The 20,600-nt window shown below is 35.2% G+C and overlaps 1 protein-coding gene across 3 annotated transcripts in view; it reads right to left on the minus strand.

Moving 5' to 3' along the window:
• NEDD4L (NEDD4 like E3 ubiquitin protein ligase) overlaps nucleotides 1–20,600 on the minus strand; it is a 212,875-nt gene that overhangs the window by 19,860 nt on the left and 172,415 nt on the right. For all 3 annotated transcript variants that reach the window (XM_044664562.1, XM_044664553.1, XM_044664545.1), the window contains 4 exons: nucleotides 18,138–18,208; nucleotides 17,013–17,108; nucleotides 4,383–4,456; nucleotides 3,546–3,606 (listed from right to left, as the gene is read on the minus strand). In XM_044664562.1, coding sequence (XP_044520497.1) covers nucleotides 3,546–3,606; nucleotides 4,383–4,456; nucleotides 17,013–17,108; nucleotides 18,138–18,208 — 302 coding nt within the window. The remainder of the gene's footprint in view (nucleotides 1–3,545; nucleotides 3,607–4,382; nucleotides 4,457–17,012; nucleotides 17,109–18,137; nucleotides 18,209–20,600) is intronic.

Here is a 20,600-nt window from a genome sequence, read left to right on the forward strand (position 1 = left end):
AAATGTTTTAGTTACTTAAGTTCTCAGCCTTCTATGAAAGTGGACTATCAACTAGGTGACGACAAGCATGTGGATTCTAAAACATATCCATGATGCATTCAAGTGACTCAATATGTACTAAAAATAAACAGGATCACAGATGATGAAGAAAATATCATAAAATAAGACAAATTCAATGTATACCAAGAGAAACAAAATAAGGCAGACGTGTAGTATACAAGAAAGAGCAATGGATAACAGGAGATTATTTTAATTTGACCTCTGCAATGACCATCTTCGTAGTTTGGGCTAATTCTTTTAACCTCTCTAAAACTCCATTACCTAATCTTCAAGCTAAAGGACTGAGTCTAGATGATTTTTGAAATTTTTAGATTTCAAAACTCTAAATGTCTTGCGAGTTTTATTACTCATTATATCTGAAGATATATTTTAATTAATTTTTGGTAACTTTGCCAAGCAGAACCAAAGGAATTTTCTAGGTGAGTTTAAAATTAATTAAAATTTGGAGTGTTTTTTTTTTTCTTCCTGCTGTGTGTTTTAAATTTCCAATAGCTAAGAAATTTTATAAAGCCTTAAAAAAAAGCATTTCTCATTTTGGGACAGTGAAGGTTTTTATAAACTATGCACACAATTTAGATCACAGAATCAACTAATATTTTTTTATCATGGGCCTTCTTTTGGCAGGCGGGTGAAATCTATTTACCCATTCTAGGTATACTTTTAAAATACCAAAAAAAAAAAAAAAAAAAAAAAAGCAATATGTAGGACTACAAAGTAAGCCAATTAAATTAAAATGTAGTTATCAAAATATTTTCATAAACAAATTCATAGTCCTTAGGTTATGTACCCCTGATTTAGAGAACAAGATCTCACTCACATATCACAATAAGTTTCAAACAGATTCAAGACTGGATGTAAAAGGTCATATCATACAAACATTAGAAAAACAAGAAGAAAAATCTTTTAATTATTATGGTTTAGCAAAGAGAACATGACAAGCTCAAGAAAGAGAGGAGCATAAAAGGACAGTTTTTTGTACTAATAAGTTTGAAAATATTTGAGATCCAAATTCCCTCCCTCTCTCCTGCTCCTTGACCATTCATCAAGAAAGCAAGTAATGTATTATCAATTAGACACATAAAACCATGTAAAACATATTTCCATATTAGCCATGCTGCTAAAAAAAAACAGCAAGAAAAATAAAGTGAAAAAAGTATATTTCAACTTGCTTTCAGAGTTTATTAGCCTTTCTCTGAAGGTAACATTTTCCATCCTTTGAAATGGTTTTGGATCATTATTTTGATCAGAGTAGCTGAGTCTTTCATAGTTGATCATCATTACAATATAGCTGTAATGGTGTGTGATGATTTCCTACCTCTGCAATAATTCATGTAAGCTTTCCTCAATTTTTCTGAGGCCATCCTACTGGTTATTTCTTATAACACAATAATATTTCATCACAATCTTGTTCAACAATTCCCCAATTGATAGGCATCCCCTGAATTTCCAACTCTTTGCTATCACAAAAAGAACTGCTATAAATATTTTTGTACATTTAGGCACTTTCCCCTTTTCTTTGATCTCTGGGATATAGATCTACTAGTGATATATATTTCTTTGATCTCTTGGGATATAGATCTACTAGTGATATTGTTCGATCAAAGGATATGCATAGTGAACAGGTAGTTTTTGAAGGAAGAAATCCAAACTTATCAACATCATTTGAAAAATACTCCAAACTACTAATAATTAGAGAAACTGAAATTTAAAAAAACCTGAGATTGTATTTCATTTATCAGATTTGTTGAGTTCACAAAAAAAAAGAAAAGAAAATGACAAGTTAGAGTGCATACAGGAAAATATTGTCCCCTATTGTTGATTGAACTGTAATTTTGTTCATTTAGTCTGGAAATCAGTTTGCAACCATATCCAATTTTGTACATACCCTCTGTCCCAGAAATACCACTACTTAGCCAATATTCCAAAAGACATCACAGAAATGAGAAAAAGATCTATATGTACAAAAATATTTATAGCAGTTCTTTTTGGTATAGCAAAGAACTAGAAACAAAAGAGGTATGCATCACTTGGTGAATGGCTAGACAAATTATGGTATATGAATATAATGAAATATTATATCATAAGAAATGATAGAAATGACAATTTCAGAGAAACCTGGTAAGACTTGCATGAACTGATGCAAAATGAAGTAGGCAGAACCAGGGGAACAATATATAAAATGATCATAAAATTTTAAAGATAACTTTGAAGAATTAAAAACTTGGGTTGCTGTAATGACCAACCATATAGCACACATCCTGACAAAAAAAAATGAGACTCATGGTGCAAAAGGAGACATACATTTTTGGGCATGGCAAATGTGTGGAATTTTTTTACTTGACCAGGCTTTATTACAAGTAGCAGATTTCCTTTTCTTTTTTTTACCCCTATGTTGCAGGAGGGAAAGAGAAATGATTTGAGAGACAAAATTAGCTAGCACTAGAATTTATTTCCTCTCCCTCTAAAAGAAAATTAAGAAAAATGCTTCTTGAGCATTTCTTTAAGCAGTGTATAGAAGGGAACTGAGACAAAGCAAGCTTTAAAAGTAATATGTTGGAGTTGTTTACTTCTTTTTTTTTTTTAGCTGTAGTTTCACAAAAAATTCTTTTTTGTTCTAGTATGTGGAAATATTCATGGGGGTGGTGTTTGTTAAATTCAGAATTTTAAAAAAAATGAAGACATTATACAAGGTCTTCCCCCTCCTCCTTCTGATTCTCATATCCCTGGCTAAGGATTCCTTGAAGTAGTTTTGGGATTATATTTCCTAAGGATATGGCAGGGCCATTGAAGGAAGGAGAAACTGATGAATCTATTGAGATTGCTGAAAGCTTAGTGGGTGAAAAAAACAACAAAAACCATCTGGCTAAAAGGGATAATTATAGTGATGTTTAAAGGGATGGTTAATCATGTAGGGACTGTAGAGGTCAGTAAGACAGTTATAGAAGAAAGTGGAGCTGGAGAAAAACATATAGCCAAAGTCCATATTCATAGTGACAATGGATTCTCTGAAAATGACATTTGCTCTTTGATTTCAGAACTATGCAGAAATGTTGGGAAAAATCTAAAAATGATGGGCTTTTGTCCTATACTGGTGTAAACTTGTAGATATTAGTCAAAGGATTTTAAAGCTTTAGGAGCATTGTTATGTAAAAATCTTCCCAAAAAATTATGAAAGTAATACAGAAAGATGAGAAAAACAAAGTACAACAAAATTTCCATAAAGAGGAAAAAATAAACAAGTTTCAAGTGTCTTTCTCCCATTGCTCATTGTTAAATTCCCTCTTACAGAGACAGAAAAGGTTGTAAATTGCATAATTCTGCAGGATCTATGCCATGCTTCTCCCACTCATACCTCCGCTTTGATATTATTGATCATTTTTGGGTGATCTTATCACCCAAAAAAAGCAAGGGGTGGAGGTGGGGGAAATCCTCCTCTACTATGACTAAAGAGACCTGAGCAACAAATGACAGCCGATGTGACTTACCTCCAAGAAGGCATTCATTTGTTTTTGGACTCTGTTGACGAATCTCCACTGGATGACTAAGCTAAAATCCAGAAGATGAGATAACATTAAAAAAATCTTTACTATCATTACTTTCTGTTTATTAATTTAAACTTAATTCCTTATCAATCAGTGAAAGTGACATAAACCCAAAAATGACAAGAAAAAGGGGAAGGGCCTTCTATTTGGTATAAGGATTTTCATATACTTTCCAGTATATAATTATGGAACCTGGCAGTAGCATTATATTGTGGAAATAAAACTGCCAGGAATTAACACCTAATTGGATATGAGGGTAAAAGAGATGGTGTAGATTCAAAGATGACTCTGAAGTTTTGAGCCTGGGTGGCTAAGAGGTTGGCAGCCCTCAACAGAAATAGAGTTTGGAGGAGTATAGTACATTATGTGGACAGCTTTCTTATACGATTATTCATCTAACTGGAAAAATCAAATTTAAAGCCAGGCATTGAAACCCTGCTATATAATAGTTGCCCTTTCTGTCCTGGTCTTGAAAAATCAGAGAACTCAACTAGATATGTAAATATTCCAGGGAAGTGTCACATGCTCCAGTAACCAACAATTTACCTTCCAGTGCATCACACCATCTGGACATACATAAGGCCACTTAGTTCATAGCAAAGTAAATAAATTATGAATCTAAGGCAGAAAAAAAATCACCATTTTGATCTTGGGGTTTGAGTTCAAGGGAGAAAAAATCTTGCCATTGGACGAGAAGCAATAAAACTTATGGGTGTAGCACGTGTCAAACTTGTTATTATGGTTAATCTAAGAAAGGTTGTAAAATAGAGGAATACATACTCAATATATTCTCTTTTGTTTTCATTTGTCACCATGATCTCTGATCCATTTGGCTTCAGGTCCACTTGGTATGTCTGTATTTTTAAAGACAAACAAAAGATTACATGAAATATTGCATATTTTCTTATTGAATTTTAAAAAACAAATAAGTTATCATATGTACCAAATATCTATTAATTAGGATGGAATGTATTAGAATATCTAATAAGGTTTTTGGATTGGACTTTAAAGATCCTTCATACTTAAAGATGTCATCAGTGAAGGGAAATTATCTTAGTTATTTATGAGTCTGAATCATACCCCACACTTCTTTACTGAATGATAAGAGAAGGCTGCTGCACCAACTCCCACTTCCTATGCACATAGCAAAGGTTTCCTCCTGCTTAACAATGTAGAATACATTCTGTACTACAATAATACAGAAAGCTAAATTTCAACATAAAAACCATTTATGGTTCTACAAAGTAATTCATGGAATTCATTTTCTTATAATAAGCAGGTTAGTTGTCATTTCAATAAAGGAGTGCTGGGAGAAGGAAGAGTTCTACCTAGGGCCATTCAGAAGGGGTGGGTGCCTTGGCCATAATCAGAGGGGTTAGCCTCTACCTTTACAAGGAAGAACAATCCTGAGACCAGCACCAGCTCTGCCGAAAGGGGATTAAACCTACAAGAAAGGGTGCCTGTGCTGCCATAACCACCGAGGGCCAAGGGAATTAATTTCAAACATTTAAAGAAATATTTACTATGTGCTGAGCACTATGCTAAATGGTAGAAAGTGCTAGGAAGATGAATCTGATAGGCTCACCTTCCTTCATGGAGTGGACAATCTAAGAATAGGTCTTTTAACCTTATACTTGGCATAGTTCTTGATACATAGTAGTTACTTGCTTGTGTTACAATTAAAATGATTCTGAGATTGATTTTTGGTTAAGAATATCAATTTATTGATTAGGCTAGAATTTTAAACAAATAGATTGATAGGTCAGTGGCCCCCCTCTATGACCAAAGACCCCAAACTCCAGGAGATAGATCTATAGATAGAATTTTAAGAGCTCATTATTCCAGTCCCTCCCTTGAACATCTCAAGACATCTTTAACTGGTAAATTATTAATTAGAAGGAGGTCCATCAAACAAACTAACCACCCCATCTCATCCCCATGTGATGAAGGTCCATAGGCAAGAAGAGAATCCTTCTCTCACTTTTCTATAAATCAAATTTTGTTAAAAGGGAGACATTCAGGGGCAGCTGGGTGGCTCAGTGGATTGAGAGCCAGGCCTAGAGACAGGCAGTCCTGGGTTCAAATCTGGTCTCAGACACTTCCTAGCTGTGTGACCCTGGGCAAGTCACTTAACCTCCATTGACTAGCCCTTACCACTCTTCTGCCTTGGAGCCAATTCACAGTATTGACTCCAAGATGGAAGGTAAGGGTTTAAAAAAAGGGGGGAGGGGGAGACATTCCTGGAATTCCTTAGGACAAAGAAAATGTAAAAGCAGCAGAGTCTCTAACTCAGAACCCAGATAGGAATAACCAGAAATTCTCACTGATAGATCCTTACATAGAAAATGATATACAAAAAAATACATTCTCATGTTTGTTGACTTGTCTTAACCCAGAATCCATAAATAAGTTTCTGAGCACCCAAGAACTTAAATAGGGAAAACCCCTTCACATCTTCATTTTTATTATTCTCTAACTATAATTTAACATTCCTTCAACTCCAAGGGGCTCATGATGAAATAGGATATACACTGCCATAGAAACAGATAGTCTGAATGCAGATTGAAACATACCATTCTTCATTTTATTCCCTCTCTGAATTTTTTTCTTGTCTAAGCAATAATGTGTCTTGTTTGACATCATGATGAACATAGAAATTATATTATAATGTATATATATACAGCCTATATCATATTATCTGCCTTCTGGCAGAAGGGAAGGGAGGGAGGGAAAAAGAATAAAATAACATTTCCTTCACTTAGGAATATAGGCAATTGATATTAGGAAGAGGAACCAATGGAGATCATCAGAAAGATTAAATACCCATGATTTAATGGATAATGAACATGACAAGAAAGAGATGGGCTGGACTACTGGGTAAAAAAAAGGATCCCTTTGATAGTAAGATTGCTCTACATCCTTCTGTTTTACTTTCAATATACACAGCAGATGTTTAGATCAAAGTGGGTCTTGGGTCATCCTTTGTATTTGGATCGCCAGTACCCAATACAATGCCGAGCATTTAGTAGGTGCTTAATACATGCTTGTATATTGAATCTTTTTTTTTTTTTTACCATATTTTCTAGCTCCACTTTAGAACCAAAATTTCCCCTTTTTCCTCATTCTCACTTTTCTTTTTTTGGAGGGGGAGAATAGGAGGAGGAAAAATGTCTTTACTGGCCCTATCAGAGGAAGGGATTAATTGTGCTCACCAACAAACTGTAATTACAACTATTTCTTCAAAGAGGAACATTGCCATTTTATTATAAAGTGTAAGTTTAGAAATAGAATTTGATAATTAAATTGAAATTTGAATGTGCCCCCCAAAGTCAGAGAGGTAGCTGTGGGGTAATGAAAAGAGTAAAAGATTAGGGTGTCAGGAGATATAGGGTCTAGGACCAGTTCTGCTATATGAACTTCGGCAAGTAACTTTACCTTTCTGGGTGTCATCTTCCTCATATGCAAAATCAGAGATTGTTTTAAGTGTTCTCTAATGTCACTTTTAGTTCTAAATCTAATTGGTTTAAAATTTATTATCTTATCCCCTTACCTTTCCATAATACTTTTAAAAAAGTATATTGCTATCTCATATCATTTGATTGTCACAATAATTTCACCCCCCAAATGAAGAGACTGGGCCCCAAGGACTTGTCTCAAATCACTAAGAATGCTGTGATCTAGGTCTTCTGACTGAGTCTTGAGCCTTTTCTATTATAATCATATCATGTTGTTTTCAAGAAAAGCACCAGATATGGTCAGATGGAGGATGAAAAACAAGTTGGTGAGAAATTCATGCTTTAATTAGGGTGTACCAGTCTGGATCCTGTTTTCCTTTTCTGTTCTCTTGGGGAATCTTATCAACTCTCATTAGTTCAACTATCATCTCTATTCAGGTAACTCTCCAATGTACTGATTCAAGCTTCACCTCCTCCTTCACACTCAAGCTCCAGTACAATATTCCCAATTGCTTGAAGGACATTTTTATCTCACTGACCCATAAGAATCTTAAACTCAACAAGTTTCAGAATTGAGTCCTAAGTATGAGATGCCTATGCACAAGAAGTTCCAGTAGTCAATTGGATAGAGCACCAAGGCTAGAGCTGGGAGGACCTGGGTTCAAATATAGCCTCATCCATGTCCAAGCTGTTTGACCCTGGGCAAGTCATTTAACCCTACTAGTTCTTAGTATCAGCTCTAAGACAGAAGGTAAGGGTTTAAAAAAAAACGTGAAGTTCTAATGATTCTTCATTGCCATTAAGATAAAATACAAATCCTCTGTTTGGCAAATAAAGGCTTCACAATCTGGCTCCAACTTATTTTTTCCCCTTCTGATTTGCTCTACACCCAATCCCCAAAGAACCAGATCTTGCCAAACTGACCTGGTGGTGGTAGTTATCTCATATTTCCATGACTTTGCACAAATTGTCTCCCATGGCTAGAATGCTTTCCCTCCTTTATCTCCTTTTGGAATCCCTATTTCTCTTTCCAAAGTTCAGTTCAAGTACCCCCTCTTTATATAAAACCACTCCTGATTCTACTGTTAGTCTTCAAAAATACGTTATATTTTTAAATTTTTTCTCTTTTATTTTGAAATTAAAAATCATCCATAAACAGATTTCAATATACCAAAAGAAGACAAGATTGTATGTAAACTTCTATAAGGTACACTTTTTAAAAAATTACATATTAAATTTAACAAGATAAAAACAAAAATGTTCTTTTTCTGTCCTCTGAATAGTTTTCTTCCATTACTTAAAATTTTTTTGTTGATATTCTTTTTAATTTGCATACCTGTATTTGCCTTTCATTTTATTTTTCTATTGACGTATATCTTGTTTCTTTTAGTAGAATGTGAATAGAACAATATGACTTTAAAAGAATGTATCATAGGAATGAAAATAAAAGCGTATTCTCCTTAAAGGTAGGGATTTTTTTTTTATTTTTGTAAGCCACATCTTTAAAAGTCCTCATTGGAACTGACCATCACCAATATAGTTATCATTTTATATATATATCTCAAATTCAACAATGTCCAAAAGAGAACTTATTATCATTTTCTCCAAATCTTCCTCTCTTTGAAACTTCATTATGATTCTTAAAAAAAATTTTTTTAAATAAAAACCCTTTCCTTCTGTCTTAAAAATAATACTGTGTATTGGTTCTAAGGCAGAAGAGTGGTAAGGGTTAGGCAATGGGGGTTAAGTGACTTGTCAAGTGTCACACAGCTAGCAAGTGTCTGAAGTCACATTTACACCCAAGACCTACTGTCTCTAGACCCAGCTCTCTATTCATTGAGCCACAGAGCTATGCCTCACACCATACCTATGACCCTTAAGGGCAATATCATCCAGCCAATTACCTATGCTCACAATCTCAGGGCCATCTTTAAATCACTCTCACTCAACCCACATACCAATTTGCTCTTAAATCCTATTTTATTGTCATAACATCTTAATATATATCCTCTTATCTTTACTTCTTCACTCAGACACCACTTTAAGATATTTTATTTTCCCAATTACATGTAATAACAATTTACACATTTTTTTAAAATTATACGGTCCAAAATGTCTCTGTCCTTCCTTTTTCTCCCTTCCCTCTGGAGATGGTAAGCAATTTAATCTGGGTTATACATATATTATCATACAAAACATATTTCCATATTTTTCATTGTTGCAAGACAATACTTAAACCCCCAAAATAAAAACCGAAATAAACTAAAGTGAAAAATCACATGCTTTGATCTCATTCTGACTCCTAACAATTCTTTCTCTGGAGGTGGTAGTATTCTTTATCGTAAATTCCTCAGAATTGCCCTGGATCACTGTATTGCCAATAACAGCTGTCTATCGAAGTTGATCATTCCACAATATTGCAGTTACTGGTTATAATGTTCTCCTGGTTCTGCTTATTTCACTCTGCATCAGTTCATTTAGGTCTTTCCAACTCTTTCTGAAATTATCCTGTTCATCACTTCTTACAGTACAACAGTATTCCATCACTGTTATATACCACAATTTGTTCACCCATTCTTCATCCCCTCAGTTTCCAATTCTTTGCCATCACAAAAAGAGCAGCTATAAATATTTTTGTACAAGCAGGTCCTTTTCCCTCTTTTTAAAAATTGCTTTGGGATATAAACCTAGTAAGTGGTCAGTTTCCACTTTAGTTCAGGACTTTATCACTTCTCACTTAGAAAACTGCAATAGCTTTCTAATTGCTCCATGCCTCAAGTCTCGCCACTCCAATTTCTTTTTTAAGCTGCCAAATTGGTTTTTCCCGAGTCTGATTACGTTGCTTTTCCTCTACTCAAACTCCAATGTCTCCATATTATCTCTTTCTCTCCCTCTTTCTCCCCTTCTCCCTTACTTTGAATCTTAGTATTAATTCTAAGACAGAAGAACAGCATGAACTAGACAACTTGGGTTAAGTGACTTGCCCAGGGTTACCCAGCTTGGAAGTGTTTGAGGCCACATTTGAACCCAAATCCTCCCAACTTCAGGTCTGGTGCTCTATCTACTGTGCTACCTAGTTGCCCACTTACCTCTAAGATCATATTCAAAGTTCTTTACAATCTGGTTCCTTCCTACCTTTCTTATCTTGTACTAAAATCCCTTCCACAAAGTCTATTACCTACATATTCTGTTCTATCTATTCCTTATATAAGACATTCCATTTCCTATCTGTTCACTTTTCTACTGGGAGTCTCCCAAGGTTAGAAAGTTCTTCCACTTTACTTTTGACTCTTGGCTTCCTTCGAGATTCATTATGAGGAGTCTCATTCTCTACACAGGCTTTTCCTGGTCTCCCTTTTCTTGCAGCTGCTATTGTCTCCTCTGTGATAACTTCCCATTTACACACACACACACACACACACACACTCACTCACAAATACCTCATATGTCCCTAGAAATTTACATGGTATCTCTCCCACTTGAACGCAAGCATCTTGAAGGCAAGATCCATTTCTGCCTTTTCTTTTTATATCCACAACCTAGCATAGTGCCTGGCACAGAGCAAACACTTAATAAATACTTGGTGACTGAAGGACTAATACGGGAAGAGAGTAAAAATGACTTTCCGCAAATCATTCATCCAGTATGTGTCAAGAGGAGGGATTTGAACCAGATTATTCAGACTCAGAAACTGACTCTGTAGTCATTGTATAATCTATTTTCAAAGCTTTAATTTTGTTGTTGTTGTTAGGTGGTACAATGGATAGTGTTGGATCTAAAGTCAGAAAGATATCTCTTTCTGAATTAAATCTGGCTCCAGACTCTTAATAGTTGTGTGATGCTGGGCAAATCATTTAAACCTGATTTCTACAGTTTCTCCTATGTAAAATGAGCAAGAGAAGGAAATGGCAAACCACTGTATCATCTTTGCCAAGAAAATTCCAAAAAGGGTCACAAAGAATCAACAGAACTGAAACAACTGAACAACAACCTCTAAGATTAATCTATTTCTGAAGCTTTAATTACTTTTTACTACTTTTATTTGTATGACATTATTTATCATGATATATTTCATTTTTAATGTATCCTAATAATAATTTGCTTTATTATCTTGCCTTATATGGTCTTTAGTTTAGTTTGTAGTATTTAGTTTCATATTAATAACGAGTGTCTTGTCTTTTGTGTTTGTACATGAGATAATTCCTTGTGCTTGGCAATGAGAGACTTTTCAGATGCCTCAATTTTCTCAGTGAAAAAACCTCTAATCAGGTCTCAGAACTGAGCAGCTCCAGATTCTGTCAGACCAGAAGGAAAGCAAATCAGGTAATAAAGGCAACATCTGCATTTTGATTACATGGAGAAAGAGCCAATAACAATCTCTGACATGTTCTTACATTCCCAAATGGAGAAAGGGGAGGAAGCTCTAAATATTCAGAAAAAAAACAGCTTGTAGGCATCCCTAGTCACTATGCCAAGGGCATTTGCTTCACTTATAGGAGTGAAATGACTTTAAAATTCTTAATGGCAACTAATTAGCTTCTCTTTACCCAGGGAAAATGGAAATTTCCCTTTTTTTGGTTAGGCTAATTTTAAATATGCAATCAAAAATTTTGTGAGGTATAAAGAGAGGGCAGGAAAGTTGCTGATTTTTTATGGCCTTAGAAACAAAAAATAACATTTTCAGTGGGGTAGGAAGAGGTGGATCAGGAGAGGAATAGGCGGTTTATTAAATATGCTCATTGCATTAGCCCTTGAAAGTATAACCATCATAGGACAGATTAGCTGTCTAAGGAGAGAGGCAATAATTTCAACCAATTTAAGACCTAATCATCTAATTCAGTTTTATGGCCTATTCTGACTGCTACATTGTTCTATCTGATCTCTTTGAAAAGAAGCTAGGTCTTCCTCTTGTTTTTCATTCAGAGGTTGGCAAGAAATAAAGTTAATAATCAGCTTCAGTCTGAAATCTTTTCTAAATAAAAAAAAAAACATTCCTTCTCTAATTTTCATTCAGTAGACGTTAAATAGTTTAGGAGAAAGGCAAAAAGAGACATCATCTATTGAATTGTCAGATAGCTACTATCAGATACAAAAGTCAGGACAGGTAGGGAACACAGAGAATAAAATGCCACACCTAGAAAGAGGAGGACCCAAGTTCAAATCTGGTCTCAGGTACTTCCTAGCTCTATGATCCCGGGTAAGTTACTTAACCCAAATTGCTTAGCCTTTATTGTTCTTCTATCATAGAACTAGTATATGGAATTTGTTCTAAGGCAGAAGGTAAAGGTTTAAGAAAAAAAAATGAAATAAAAGTAAAAAATTAACATCAATTTCCAGAATCTTATGATTTGGAGAATGTCTCATTTATTTCTCCCTATCTGCCCTTCTAGTTTTTATCTGTAAAGTCATGATAGAATCTTTCTTAGAATTTACACTTCTTATGACAGAGTTTGAATTTTTCTAGCTACTTTGAATTCCTATCATTCACATGAAACACGAAATATTTAGTATGTGTCAATCTGGGGTCTTTTATTATTATTTTTACATTTTTCTCCCAAGGAGGTGATATTTCCCAAAAGGCCCCCAAATTAAATTTATGGAATTCTAGAAGTAAAGCTCTTCCAAAAATATCCATATTATTGAAAATTATTTTTATTTCACTTAATGTGGTTACTATTCCCTTCATTAACATAATAGTTTTACTAAGTTAAATATTATCATCAGGATATCATTGAATACTAGTCACTTCTACTTTTTTTCCCCCTGAAGAGGACTTCTAAACTCGGAAAAGTTTAAATGACTTCTTTGAGATCATGAGACAAATATGCCAGAGGCAAGATTAAAATAGTTTCTGATTCACAACCCAGAGTCTTGTCTTTTTACACCACACTCAAATTACTGAGTACCTATTTATCTATAGTCCCTTGAGTTTTATCTTGGTCAAGCAGCCAGAGGAAGCCTACCTAATTAACTGGAAGGAAAGCTTAAATATCCTCAGGTTCTATCCTGCCTAAACATGTAACTCTCAGGAATTGTCCTCAGTCCTTTATAAATACACATATTTTTCTACCTGAAATTGATGATTCTGTTTAGTTACTTATATAATTCACATATTTATTCAAAGGCTTTCTCCCCACTTCCTGTTGCCTCTATGTTCTTCATGTCTATTTCTATGAATCAGTTTTCTCAGATTTAGGTTTTCCATTATATCAGATATTCTGGATTTTGTCAGTGCTGGTTGGTATAATACAATCAACACACAAGTTAGGTATCTCTTCCACCTTGCGGGTGTTAGGGGCATGGCACCCCCATGATCTGGAAACTTCATATAAATTTTTTTTAATTTCTGGTACTTTTCACAAACTTTAACTTTTTCTTATTTTAACTTTAAGAAGGAAATGTTGAATATTCATGTTATTAAAGGATAAAGTATTTGGTATTACATAATATTACTTTATGTATTTCTGAGTTTCTAAACTTTTTCTGTTGTCTGCTGGCCTTTAGTGTCATCTGTGACTTCTGTATAACTCCCCTAAAATTCCCACTTCATTTCTTATGCTGACCTACAATATACTGAAAGTGGGATGAGGAAAGCTGTTATATGGAAGGGATACTTTTTTGTAAACATTTTTTAATAGTAATAAAAAGACATCCACTTAGAAAGGCTCTAAAAAGAAATTGAGGTGGGCAAAAATAGATTAACATTATATTTCCTTTTCCTTTTGTTCCTTGGATTATAGTCAACATCATCCCTTTGGGAGAAGAAGACATATATTGGTGAAATTTAAAAGCTATAACTCACTTCCAAGACATAGTTGAGCTTAATCTCACTTAAGGCTGTTATCACATAGGAAAAGAGAAAACTGTCTCTAACATCCTAATCATCCTCAGATTGGCTGAAGTGAATTCCTCCTGCCTTCTGTATCCCATGAATCACTGTTAGATGTTAGAAAGCAAGTTTCAAAGCTGTATTATGTTATGGGAGTAGAGAAGAAAGGATAAAATCATTGCTTCAAGTAGCCAAATAGGCCAGAAAGATCCTATTTTTTTCATATCCCTTTAACTGAAAAGAGCCATTATTAATTATTATTAATTCTAGCTAGTTAGAACAGTTGGACACATAAATGCATTCATAAATGAGTAGTAGTTTTTTCTCCTTACTGGTAAAAACAACATTAGTTTTAGATGTTCTCTGAGTCACAGGAAGCACTACTACATTCTAATCCATTTGGATTACTGTGTTTGACTCTGAGTCCCATATATTTTTCTTTTGACAATGCCATGATCCACCACCATTCAAATTCCTAAGTATAATTCTTGAGTACACATCACTTCACTTTTATAGTTTATAGTATAGTTTACCTATAGTTTTATTGATTGTTCACAGAAAAGAAGTGGATTATTTTTTTTTAATCCTTACTTTCTTTCTTGGAATCAGTATTATATATTGATTCCAGGGAAGAAGAGTGGTAAGGGCTGGGCAATGGGGGTTAAGTGACTTGCCCAGGGTCACACAGCTAGGAAGTGTCTGAGGCCATCTTTGAACCCAGGACCTCCTGTCTCTAGACTTGGCACTTAATGTACTGAGCCATCCAGCTGTCCCCAATGCATTTTAATATGAACACCCTGGTTCCAACATTATCCACTGCGCTTGACTGGAGTTTTGTTTAACAACATATTTTGTAAGAAACTAACAGATTAAAAAATATCCAGAAATAGGGGCAAAGATGATGAGGGGCTTAGAAACCATCTCATATCGATGAAGCTTTGTCAGGAAGAAGAGATGGTTAAAGGGCAGACATGACAGCTTCCTTCAAATACTTGATGTGGAAAAAGGGGCAGGCTGGTTTTGCAGTAGAGGACAGTATAAGGGCAAATGAGTGGATGCTTGAAAAAGGCACATATTGGCTCAGAATAAGAAAACTTTTTTAAAAGCCAGGGCAATCCAACGGTAGAATAGGCTCTTCATTGTTAGAGATACACAAGCAGAGGCTGCATGATCTCAAAGGACTTTTGCATTGGTTAGGGGGTTGGACTGGAAAATTTCTTAGTTACCTTCCAACTCCAATATTCTAAGATTTAAACACATTAAATGTCTTTAACTTTATAAAGTTTTTAACTTCTGAAGTGCTTTCATATCTATCTTGACATTTGAAACTCAAAAACCCCTTGGTGATAGGGCTGAATTATCTTCATTTTACAGCTGAAGAAACTGAGACTTAGAAGGATTAAAGGGCTTATTTAAGATTATACCAATAGTGGGAGAGTTGGAATGAGAACCACGATTTCCTTACAAAATCCCTAAGAGTGTTTTCACCCAATCATTACAGCTCCTTAATTTTTAGGATTAGTCACACATTAGATCCAGGCAAGTCAAATGGTCCTCTGGTGGAAGGTAGTGTTTCTATGGATAGAGGGTCCCAGAACTCTTAACATTTCTAATGTGCTTATTCACAGATGAAGAGATCATGTGTCATTGGGGAAGGAATGAAATTAATATTTCTGCTATTGTCTCAATTTGAAAAAAAAATGAGTAAGTAGGAGATGAAGTGAAAATTCAAAGAGAAGAACATTCAAGAATTTCAAAGGAAAACTATGTTAAAACACTGCCACAATCTGTGCTTCCTCTATATAGCTAACTCACATCTGTAGTATAAGGACAGTGAAGGTCTAGAAACTTCAAAACATACCAAGGGACTATATACTGGGCTATACATTTTATGTACATTTCTTAGTGATAATAAAATAAACAAAAGACTCACAAATGGTTATCTAGTAGTATTTTTGTGTATTAATTTTTGAGAAGTAGAAAATAAAACTCAGATCCCAAGTGTAGGGGATGATCCTTTTGGGAAAGGAAGGACATGAAGAAAAAGGAGAGGATTATATCATGAAAGGTATGAAAATTAGTCATGATGTTGTAGAGGAAATTTGAGCAACTCCAGAGCATGTGTTTTCCTCTCAGAAATCTTACGAGAAAAGATAGACTAGAGTTTGGTAATCCTTTTGGGCAAGGTGAGAGACATTAAGAAGATTATTTTCTCCAAGGGAAATTTGAGAGAATGGAAGTCTAAGGATTTTAGGGGGTAGGAGGTAGCAATATACATGCATTGGTTTCTGGAAAACATAAGGGCACTGGTTTCCTATGGAATGGGTCAGCATGACATAGTAAAACAGCAAAAGACTCACGTGGTCATGGAAACGTTTGGGTTCTAGACCTGGATCTTCTATAATTGTTTTTAACATAAGGGGATCTCTGAAGTATTATCTGACACTATAATCTTTATTTGATGTAGCATTCATTGAACCAATGAAAGTTGAGCTCTACTTTGGGAGAATACTACATTCCAAAACTGAGAAAGCACAGCCTCTGATAGCCAGCTCCATCTCTATGAAGACAGTGGCCTATTGCCCATAGAGCAATCTTAAAACTTCCATTTGTTTTTGCTAGGAAAAGTCTGGAACAGGAATCTGGCACCCCACCATAGCAATCAGGCAGCTCTCAATGCCAATAGATGGAAACTGGGCACCACCATTTACAATTGCTGAATCTTCTTTACTTATTAATAAAAGCAGCATTATGACACATGAAAAAGAAAATACAGGGAATAGCTAGATTGCTCAGTGGACCAAGAGCCAGGTCTATAGACAGGAAGACCCATATTCAAATCTGACCTCAGACCCTTCCTGGCTGTTTAATCCCAGGCAAGTCACTAAAGCCCCATTGCCTAGCCCTTACCTTCATTCTACCCTGAAACCAATATGCAGTGTTGATTCTAAGATAGAAGGTAAAGGTAAAGAAAACAAAACAAAAAAAGAAGAGAAGAGACGAGACGAGAGGAGAGGAGAGGAGAAGAGAGGAGAGGACAGGACAGGAGAGGAGAGGACAGGAGAGGAGACAAAAGAATGACCTTCGGAGTTGTGAAAGAGCAAAAATTAGGTCATCTCCACATACCTGCCCAAAGTTTTCTTCATCTATGCAGAACATGAGATCAAGTTCAGTAGGATCATTTTCTAGGATCCATTTCAAGGAGTTGTAATATTCACTATCCTATAGGAGGGACACAAAAGGTAAAAGTAAGCAACACAACAGCATTGAATATGTAATTTAAATGAATATCCTGCTCAATTTCACACATTTAGAATGATTACAAATCATGGCAATTAATAATGCTAACTTGATCCATCCCCTGCATAATTCTTGTCTCTTAATGGTAAGAACTATATATATTAAGTTTTGCCAGCAGCAGGGGCTCAGTGGTAAAGGCCCAGAAGCAGCAGAATATGTGAATAATTCTCAAGGTAGGATGATCCAGAAAAAGAATATTTAACTATGAGAAAGGAGAGAGGAATGTTAATTGGTCTAGATAACAGCTTTGCCTGAATTTAGTGTGCCTTTGGGTGAATCACAAATGTTCAGGAAAACAGGGCAAAAATATGTGATCAAGTCTAATGAGACTTGTCAGTATGTGATCTTGGGTTGATATTGTCAGTCCCTAGAGATTTTCTCAAGACTTCCTTTTATTTCAGAATGGAAATGTCAGGAAAAAGATGAAGGATGAAGAATAAAGGTGATTATGGTTTAACAAACTCTAGAAAGAAGTTTGGTAGGGAAGAAAAATTAGATAGAATGAACCATCTTGATTATATAAAGACTAATTACTTATGCAAGTACTCACCCCATTCCATGCCATCCCACATTATCCCTCAGTAATTTAAGTTTAGGCATATTTGCTAAAATTGGCATATATGGCAATACAATGGCAAAATATTTTGTTAAAAATAATATTTAAGAAACTTTCCTATTTCCAAATTCTCTTTACTGGAGGAAAGACATTTAACCTGTTTGCCTCAGGTTCCTCATCTGTAAATTGGGGATAATTATAGCATCTACCTCTTGGGATGGTTATAAGGATCAAATGCTTAGGAGAAAGCCTGGCATGTGTTAAATACTAGATAAATGTTAGCTATTATTGTTATTATTATTAAACCATTTAGACTAAAAGAATCAGAGTCTAATTTTTTCTAAGAAAAAAAATATGACAATTACTAAGAATATGAATAACCTGTGCTTACTTACCACTGACTCCATATCATTCAAAGTTATCTGCTTTCCCAACATCATTTTGTAAAATGGTCTAATGAAGAAACCTAAAATAAGGTAATAACTGAATTTAGTTTCAAGTGTTTACTATTGTTGAGCACCAAAGCAAGAAATGAAAGATAATCTCTTCCTGAAAAGACAGAAAGAAAAATTAGAGAAGCTGTAGAAGCCCCACAAACAAACAAAAGATACAAGACACAGCTCATTCTTCTCGACTTCTCAATAGCACAGGACACTGTTGACCTTTGCTGACAGTGTTGACACTGTTCTCTCTTCTTTGGGTTTCAGAGGAATCACATTCTCCTAGTTCTCCTACTATGTCTCTAATTTTCTCTTCTATATCTCCTTGTCATTTTCCTTGGACCTTAAAGTAGATGTTCCCCAAGGTTGTTTTTTTTTTTGTCCTTTAGTGGCCATTTCATCCATTTCCATGACCTTGAACTACCATTTCTATGCTGATAATTCCCAACTGTCATTAAAAAACCTTCCCCTTACACTTATATACTCTTTACCTATATCTCTCTTATGTACATGGATGGTATTTTGTTATAGTTATTTTTCTATATTCATCAGGTATTATTTTATTAAATAATTATATATCAAATTTCCCTACTAAGTAGATAAGGGGGAAATCTTACTGAAACTTTGTATATTTTATCCAATGCCTACATGGTAGGAACTTAATAAATTTTACTAAACTGACTGTCAAAAAGAATTTTTTTTTTAAACCCTTACTTTCTGTCTTGGAGTCAATACTGTGTATTGGTTCCAAGGCAGAAGAGTGGTAAGGGTAGGCAATGGGGGTCAAGTGACTTGCCCAGGGTCACACAGCTGGGAAGTGTCTGAGGCCAGATTTGAACCTAGGACCTCCCATCTCTAGGTCTGGCTTTCAATCCACTGAGCTACCCAGCTGCCCCCTCAAAAAGAATTTTAAAGATATTGTAGTGCTCCAAGAAACAGGAGGGATGAAAAGCCAAGTCCAATTATTCGGATACCTAGATGAAAGTAGTGTGAGCAAAGCCACAGTGGATAGAATACACATTAGAATGTAATACAATCTGGAGTTGTGAAGATCTGCATACAGATCCAGCCTCAGATACCTTACTAACTGGGCGATCCTGAGTAATTCACTCTACCTCTTAAGTCTTTTAAGTTTTTTTATCTGTAAAATGGGGATAATAGCACGTATCTCCTAGAACTGGAGTGAGAATTAAATGAGATAAAATTTAAAAGTGCTTTGTAAACCTTAAAGCACTATATAAATGTTTATTATTATTGTTATTATTATTAATCTACTCATTGTTTTCCAGACACATTAAAGCTAGCAAAAGTAAAAATGTATATAAGAGATACATGGGAGATAATGTTGGAGAACTAAAATACTGGGGCCATACTTAAGAAAAGTCAATGAGGTAAGCTTAGACTTTATCCTGTAGGCAATAGGGGCCTACAGAAAGATTTCTGAAAGAGGTAGTGACATTCCCAAAGAGAGTGTTAAGGAAGATTAATAGGTAGGCTGTGAAGATAGATTAGAGAGTAGAAAGATTGGATGTGATAAAAGCAAATTAAGGAAGTACTACCAAGTCCCATGATCAAGGTAATGAGGACATGGAATGCAGTAGTGGAGGTACTAATGAAAAGAAAGGCATAAATGCAAAGAATACTGATTTTGCAAGGGGAAAATTAATTAACTTTGATGAGGAATCTAAATAACTAATTTTCAAGATAAGGAATATTCGAGGAGTACTTCACCAAGATTTGGAGGATGCTGGACTATTGATAGAAGAAGAGATAATTCAAAAAGGAGCTGGTGAGCTGGTGTAAATGTGGAGAAGACAATCAAAGTTTTGGTTATTGTCTTTGAGTTGACAGTAAATTTTCAAGGGGATATTCAGAATTCTGCTGAGAGGAGGAAGAAAGAGAAAAGGAGGGAGAGAGGGTGAGCAAGAGGGATAAGGAAGAGTAGGGGAAACAAAGAGAGAGGAAGGGATAGAAAGAATATAGTCAGGAGAATAAAGATTAAGGTTTTGGGAATAATTTGGTGGATAGTGAGAAAAGGTAGAATTTTGAGGGAAATGAGAACATCTAGGAGTGCTATAGAGAGGGAAGTACAGTTTTAAGAAGGGGAGAGAATAGTTAACAGTGTTGAGAGCATCCATGAAGGAAATAAGGATTAAGAAAAGGCCATGGCATTTAGTGTTAGAAGATATTTGGTGTCTAAGGAGAGAATAGTTTGAGTAGGGTAGAAGCCAGATCTCTAAGACTAAGGACTGAGTAGCTGGTCACAGGGTCATGGTATCAAAGATTTATAGCTGGAAAGGTCCTTAGGGATCCTCTAGTTCAACCCCTTCATTTTGTGGAGCCACAGAAGCATCTAGTTTAGTCTCATCTAAAAGGACAAGAATAGGCAACAGGCTCAAAAGGAGGGTTTTCCTCCCC

This window comes from Gracilinanus agilis, chromosome 1 (assembly GCF_016433145.1).
Source record: "Gracilinanus agilis isolate LMUSP501 chromosome 1, AgileGrace, whole genome shotgun sequence".
NCBI classification, from domain to species: domain Eukaryota; kingdom Metazoa; phylum Chordata; class Mammalia; order Didelphimorphia; family Didelphidae; genus Gracilinanus; species Gracilinanus agilis.